The sequence below is a fragment of the Cucurbita maxima genome, unplaced genomic scaffold, assembly GCF_002738345.1.
Source record: "Cucurbita maxima cultivar Rimu unplaced genomic scaffold, Cmax_1.0 Cma_Scf00008, whole genome shotgun sequence".
Taxonomy (NCBI): Eukaryota; Viridiplantae; Streptophyta; class Magnoliopsida; order Cucurbitales; family Cucurbitaceae; genus Cucurbita; species Cucurbita maxima.
In genome coordinates, this window is record NW_019272024.1 from 5,221,004 (window position 1) to 5,228,755 (window position 7,752).

Consider the following 7,752-nt stretch of genomic DNA (forward strand, 5'->3'; position numbering starts at 1 on the left):
CACGTGCGGGTCGTGTGTAGAGAAGTCCTACACATTCATAGTAGTCCGAGACTGAAGGCCACCCCTAGATGAGATAGAGATAGGTCCCAAGAACATGATTGCATGTGTTTGCATTTGCATAACTCCCTATAGTGGGATCACTCACTGAGTATTTTTTGAAATACTCAAGGTATGTGTCATATCATTTTTCAAGTTAAGGCAAGGCACACATGTACGGATGACGGTGGCATCGCGAGCAGAAACTGTGGCACGTACATAGGGTAGGCTCATATTTAAATTTTTAGTCTTAGGTTAGAATATGTTGTTTTGCATTTGTTTTTATTTTCTCTAAATTTGAGTATTTCGTATTTAAACACATAAGATCATGACTGTGTTTTCGAGAGAAGATGCTTTAAATGTTTTGGCATTTATACTATAGATAATATTTTCTATTAAGAGTTATATACTTGTGCATAAGAGATGAGCATGGGACGTTAATAGCAACTCTAAATATCTAGAAATTTAGGGTCGTTACACATGCTCACATGCGCAAAGGTGGAGAATACGCGCGTCTACTCATGCAAGTAGCCACCCACATCTTGGCAACGTACTTGTGCCTATCACGCGACATGTGGCACATTGTGTGTGGCGTGGCTAAATCGATTAGGGTCAGCGGTCAGCTCTATGCATGGTTTGCTAAGTGGAATACGAGTGTAGGTCGGATGCAAATGGAACTACTTGGCAATCGAAACCCTACTGGTTAGCGGACATGCGACCCTCTCACTTTGCAACACATGGTCATTCCTTGAAAAAGCACATAGCGCCTGCTTGCGACATGTGTCCTTAAGGTATTCACTACGAACAAAACTTTTCCAAAAACTGATGAATATTCCAACTATTTTCTTCTCATTCTATTTTCAAAATATATTTTTTTCGTAAATTTTGGCCGACCACATCAAGAAATAATCAAGTTCAAAGTTGGTCTAGAATTCCAAACTCACAAAATTATCGTTTCTTTGACATTCACTAGAACACTGTCTTTCGATTTAAAATAATTTGAGCTTCCTTCACGAAACTTGTGATAAATTCCTTCAGAAACAACATATAAAAATTCATAATTCCTTGATTTTTTATGGATTTGAACAAATCCAGCCAATTTCATTTTCTTCTCTCTTTTCCTTTTTCTTTCTTCCTCCTTAATGATCTTATTAGGATTCTTAAGTACCCCTTAATTAGAAAGGTGGATCAAAATCACTAATTTACTCCTCAAGTTGACTTTGGCTTATTTTTCTAATTTTCTATTATTTTCTTTTATATTTTTGTTGACTTTCTTGGAGTCTTCTAATACTTCATCTTAAAATTTGACTTCTAAGTCCCTCAATAAAATTCCAAAAATTTAACTTTAAAAGAAAAAATCGATGTTGATGATGTCAACCATGTGTGTATGTATATACGTGATTATATTCAAGCTACATTGAAACAATGACAAACCAAGAAGACGAAAATAAGGCATTGAACACCATTTCTTAAAAAAAAAAAACTTAGATGTTCAAGGAATTTGATAAGCACCACGTCCATCTCCATCTCCATCACGTGCCATCTCCTATTCGGGTTGATGGTGTACTTAATGAATCCAAATATCACCTCAACCCAAAATCCATATCTCTTCATTTGATAATCACGACTAAACTTAACTAGATGCACAATATCACAATTATACTTTTTTGTATCATATGGCATCATGATCTTAACACATTCATGATAAGCTTAATGGAAGCTCAAGTCACATTTCAATTTTTCGCTAAGGTTTGTGACTTTGTCGGACCTTAAGTAAGGTTCTCATTCACCGAACGAACATAACTCTGCAGAAACTTTGTTTGGCCATACATGCCACCCATGCATGCATGTTTGGTGTGACAATATATGTGTATTTATGTATACACCCACATATATATGATGATAATTTGATATTTTGGACTGGATCGAATAAATAAGGGAGAGGTTGGATTGAAAAAAATGGAAAGACAATATGGAGTCGTACACAGTGACAAAACAACCTCCACAGTGAAAAGAGTCAAACCACCTACCAGATCCTTGCTCATAACTCCATGGATTTGTGGTGCGCACGGCAAGCTCTCGAACCCAAAAGGAGATCAATTGAACAAAGGAAAAATCGAAAGGAACCATGAGCACCGGCAAGCTCTCGAACCCAAATGACCAATGACGAAATATGTTGGTGAATCTTAGAGAAAAACAACGTCCACAAGTATTATCAAGTAACTAGGTCAACTGTTGGAGCACTAACTCCTAATCGTGAACTTCCTAGCATTGTTAGGGTCTACTTGATATATAGTGGTTAGTTGTCACTCACAGGGGCGCCAAGAGTCGTAGAGTATGCTATCAAAGTGCATTTGATAGACAGGGAGCAGACAGTCAGAGTACTAATGTGCCTATAGTGCATAGGTTACCTCATATACAAGAGACTTACTCGCAAGCTCGTTATCGGGCAAGTCTAATATTTGTGAGTTGCTTTTATTATTATTTCAATAGTATCTATTTTTAAAACTTGCGATATTTATGAATGGTTTCGATGTAAATTTTCCAAATGTTTTGTATGCTTAAATATTATTCTTACATTAAGTTTGAATGCATATTAAAATCCCCTCCTTTGTAAAAATAAAACTTTTAATCTACATGGCAATTTTTGATTCAAGATCTCAAAAAATAGGTCATTACATTAGCTCACTCTGATTCTAGCCGACTTACCTCTATTCTAAACTAAGTCATTCGGCTCGACCTTGCCTCTACTCTAGGCCAAGATGTCGTACCTCCCCTCAATAGCGTACATACTTAATCCAATCATCACTTCAACCTAAAATCCACAAAACACAATTATCTCCTCATTTTGGTAACTAGAGGATTAAACCTTAGACACGGCTTCGTAGAGGTACAAAGAATACCCAACTAATCCGTGTAATCCCTGCGTTACATTCTGTTTCTACTACCTTAGGCATAAAAAAGAAATCAGAAGGGCATTTTACATTGCAAAATTGTAAATTACAAAGATGAGAATGAACAGATCGATCAGCTAGGTCACCTACATGAATTTTTTTTTTTTTTTTTTTTCCCCTCAAGAGGGGCCCCTGCAGCTTCTAAGAGATACTAAGAATACATTACATCCGAATGGCTTGCATTGATGTTAACAGAACAGAAAAATGAATCATTCAGTTATAGCCTAGCATTGTTTACCTCAACAGATGAATCTTGGATAATCGCTTTGGGCCAAGCCTGATGATTCAAAGCTTCCTTTGAAGATCATGAGCATCTTCTATGAACAGAAATCAAATCACTTTGGGAATCAAAAGCAAGCACTGCAATTTAATTCTACACCTAGATCTTATGCTTTAGGACCTGACGCAACTGGACCTTATGGCTTTCCATCCTTGCCTCCAACAGCTTAGCCTTTAAACTACCTTTGATCGTGTTGCGAGGAATGCATCCTTTCTTCCCTCGTGTCGTGTGACCATTGCCTGAGTCAAGGGAGCTCCACTGTCCAGCCAATTCTGGAGGACTAATCCCGCTTCTCACCGAGCCCCCATCTGCCGAAAAGATACTTGCACTCGACAATCTTCCATTTGAGAGCCTGGCGTTTATGCCCTCAAGGGAGATTAGTTTGTATCCTTCATTGTTTGAGCACGATTTCCAAAGTCGTGCAATGGATGATATCTTCTTTAATTGCTTTGATGGAACTGAGCAGACTTCACTGACTTCAGTAAGGGGTGAGTCTCCACCTCCATTTCCTTCCCATTCTATCCCACTCACGGAAGCATTACTCTTCCGATGATTCTTTTTGATAGACGCAACACTCTGTTCTGGGGAATTGCTCGAGCCCTGATCCTCTAAATGACTCACAGTTTCCCAGCCACTCTCATCTTCTTCTATACCGCTGTTACGAGCAACAAACAAATCCGTATGTCTCTGAATGCCAATCCTATCAGTAACATTAGCTTCTAGACTCGCAGTCTGGACTTTAGAAGCGTGACTAGGCGGGCTGTAAGCAATGCACTGTCCAATTTCCCTCTCGTTCGATTCTCCAAAATTGACATCTTCAAACACAGAGAAGATATCATCTGGGTTTGAAGGTTCATAAACAAATTCTGTGACATCTTGAATATTAACAGAGGCAGCAGCCTCTCTAAGTAGCAAAGCTTTTTTCATCTCTGATACATCTGGGGTTTCAATTTTCAACCTTAAGAAGTCTTCAAGGTCTGCTACTAGATTACGCATCTGTGAGTATTTCTCTTCAAGTGCCACCTTGGCATCAACCAGCTTCATTTGAACACGTTCTTCGCGCCATACCTCAGCCATCTGTAACATTTTCCGTTCTTCGTCTGCTTCATCTCTCAATTTCATGGATTCTCTCTTCAGAGCTTCTATTCTTGCTTTGTCTTCACCAACTTCTTTTGCAAGTTCATCACATACTTCCTCAACCAACGATCTTTCCTTTCTTTCTTTTTCGTAGTCTTGCATAAACCGCTTTACAGATAGCTTAGAATCGGCCAACTCATTTACCAATTTTGAATTGATCATTTCCACCCTTTGTCGGGTTTTCTTTTCTCTGTTCAACTCAGCCTTTATATCATCAACACATGCCCTAATTTTCTCATGCTCTCTGCTCCGCCATAAGGCTTTTTCTTCAGTAACTTTCCTCAAGAAATATTCGAGCTTCTTTCTCGAAGCATTACGCTCAGCTTGAAGTTCCTCGATCTGCAAGTGGGCTTGCTCTAGTTCAGATTCAAGCGCAGAAAGGGCCAAAACAGCACCTTGCTGATCAAGAAGTCTCATTTGGTTGTAAATTTGACGTGCCTCAACTGGAGTTTTCAAGCATGCAGGTTCCCACTTGGTTGCCCCCTCCATTGCTGAGTTCGAATATCGAAATGAGGGCTCAAACTAGAAGAGCAAACAAACAATTTACGAAACAGGGTCATAAACTACGTGAAATATAAATAAGACAGAAAGAGAGAATGCAGAACCTCTTATCTATTGTCATTATCATTGTGATAAGAACAACGTAGATATTATGAATTACTAATGAATTCCATTCATCCATAACAAAAACTTAAAGAATGTAGCCATACAAATGACATAAAATGATTACAAAAGTAGAAACATATCTAGTTGTAAAAGATATCATATATCCATTTTATTATCTGAAAATAACAAGCATATATAGTACAACTTGTTAGTTAAGTTACACAGAGAAATATAGGTTTCTCTCATGTTATCTGAAAATCAAATATTTACATTACACTGTAAGTCTATATATAGAGTAAAAAGTCAAACCTTGCACAATAGTCGGTTTCTCGAATCAGAGACAGAACGGGGACTATGTAATAGATCATTCATTTCAGAATTAAATGCTATCTTCTCATCAGGATGGAGAGCTGGAGCCAAATGACCCGTGCGAGGCTGAAAGGAAAAGTTTCAAGAAAAATGAATAAATACAATTGAGGCCTATAATCTTGAGAACTAAATCACCAAGTTTGATGTGTTCAACCACAACCATTTGAAGCAAACAATAAATATTTATCCTAGGCAATGCAACTGAATCAACCATGCATGCATTCCCAGTATATGGATGATTGAGCTGTTAATTCCTAGACTTGACATTGTTTCGAGAAGCACAGATAGTTTTAACTAACTGAAGTTTAGATGGAACACAAAGACAGCATAAAATTTCCACATGTAACAGAGGATTCAAGTTTGCATAAAGAGAATATTAGATTCATCTTCACCAAAAAGAACATAGAAGAACACATGGTGAAGGGCATCTCTAGCATCAATTATTTTTCTTATATGAAAAATGCAGGACATTTCATTGACATGACGAATTATCCAAAGGAAGAAGGAAGAAAGGGCAGAAGGGCAGAAGGGCAGAAGCCAAATCCCACAGGTGAGGGAGATTAGGAGAAAGCTCTCCAAAATCAAAATCAATGTTTTTGTGGTTAGAATGACAATGAGATTGGTGATGAACCTTTAAATGCAAATTTGTCTGTAACAGATAAGACCAAAAAGCAAAGCTTAAACGAACAGAACCAGTGACGATCCAAGTCATATTCATATTGAAAGAGGCAGAACCATCACAAATCGTCGAAATTCCTTTTACTTACATCTTCAATTCCAGAGACCGAATCGAAATTTTCGACGCATAACCTAAACGAACACCTGAGATCGTCTAAAGCGAGAAAAGCAAGCAAAAGTTACCTGAAACCCTACGAGATCCTCCGTCCTTCGCTGGCCACCATTCCTCCCTTCACTAGTGGCCGCCTCCTGCAGCTGCAATCTCCAAATTCCAGCGACGAGCTTCCTGGCCGAAACAACGACTTTTCTTCCTTTACAACCTCGAATGCGACCTCTCTGGCTGCTTTCCAGAGGCAATCTCTTCTCATCTTCCTCCTGCTGAACTCCATTAGCTCCACTCCCCGAGTCGTCGATTTTCCACTTGAGCAAGGGCGTCTCAGGCCGGCTCCGCTTCCCAACGGGAGCAACAACTCTTCTAACACGGGCTGGACTTCGGATTCTCCGCCGCGTAGGCCGACTGGAACCAGGCCTGTAATGCAGATCCAAATCTGGGAGTTGGTTGAGTGTGGGCGGGAAAGGCGCCGGAAGCTGAGGCTTCTTGGGAGATACCTTCGTCATCTCCCGCGAGACATGGGCAGTGAGATAGATGTTGAAGATGATTGTGAGATTGTTGGTCGATTTGGCGAAGAAACACGGAGGGTTGAGGAGTTGAGGTATGGAGGGATGAGGAAGGCCTGTGAGAGAGGAAGAAGAAGAAAGGGGGTGAGAGGATTTAGTCTGACAGTGGAAAACGACGCTCGTAGCGTATGATACGGTGTAAGCAACTCATTGTGTACGCATCTCTGTTGTTCTGTACATTCGCAGTCCCACCGCCGCTGCAGGGCTTAAGCTTAAAATATCAACTCCTCTTTTTCTTTTTCTTTTTCTTTTTTTTATTTTATTACAAGTCCTCTCGATGCCCGCCTTAAATAAATATAAAAAATTATTACAAATACCAAACATTCTACATTTATATTCCATTAGGATGAGCTCGCTAAAAAAATTCTAAAAGAGGTTAGTAACTAGTTTGCAAAGTTGTGTTTAAAATGATACATTAAATGCATTTTAATTTGCTTTTAATAAACTAAGATGAATTTATGGAACTATTTCGATAATGATTATTTATTGCATTATTTAATTATAATTTAAATATTTGTTAAATTAAGATGAATTTATGGAACTATTCCAAAAATGATTATTTCACTTATTGAGTTATTTAATTATAATTTAAATATTTGTTTATCAGATTTATAATAGTTTTTTAATATATGAGTTAGAGAGTTATATGGTAACCTATAAGTTACCATATTTCTCCTTAATAGTCATTTTAATAGGGAGGTTATAGGTATTTTTCGCCAATTTAATAAAGAGATTATGTATCACATAGGTTAAGGTAGTAAAGAATATAAAGTCCCGACATCACATTTTGAAATTAAAAATAATAAAATTTCTATTTTAACTTTCCTGAGAAATAAAATTTTACCTTGCAAACTCTTATATTTAGAGGTTGTATGGTAGAGCATTCAAGTGGTATTAATCAAATCTGCGTTCAGTTTTCTTTATTCTTGATCTTGATCATCAAGATAGTCCGTTCCAATTTTTCCCTTGGGTTGATTCCATATCCATCGTAATATCATGTATTTAATTTTTTTA

The 7,752-nt window shown here is 38.0% G+C and overlaps 1 protein-coding gene across 1 annotated transcript; it reads right to left on the reverse strand.

Annotated features, from left to right (window-relative positions):
* Positions 1 to 2,992: 2,992 nt before the first annotated feature.
* Positions 2,993 to 6,900, reverse strand: LOC111483264. Its single transcript, XM_023129418.1, has 3 exons — positions 6,244 to 6,900; positions 5,323 to 5,448; positions 2,993 to 4,929 (listed from the first exon to the last, which is right to left on the reverse strand). Exons 1-3 carry the CDS (start codon positions 6,676 to 6,678, stop codon positions 3,370 to 3,372), a joined length of 2,121 nt encoding a protein of 706 aa, XP_022985186.1. The 5' UTR covers positions 6,679 to 6,900; the 3' UTR covers positions 2,993 to 3,369.
* Positions 6,901 to 7,752: the final 852 nt, after the last annotated feature.

Excerpts from the sequence above, each read along its gene's own strand:
- LOC111483264 (XM_023129418.1), bottom strand. The coding sequence starts at position 6,678 with ATGACGAAGGTATCTCCCAAGAAGCCTCAGCTTCCGGCGCCTTTCCCG. Across the intron at positions 5,449-6,243 it reads AGGATCTCGTAGGGTTTCAG|CCTCGCACGGGTCATTTGGC; the intron begins GTAACTTTTGCT and ends TTTTCCTTTCAG. Across the intron at positions 4,930-5,322 it reads GAAACCGACTATTGTGCAAG|TTTGAGCCCTCATTTCGATA; the intron begins GTTTGACTTTTT and ends TTGCTCTTCTAG.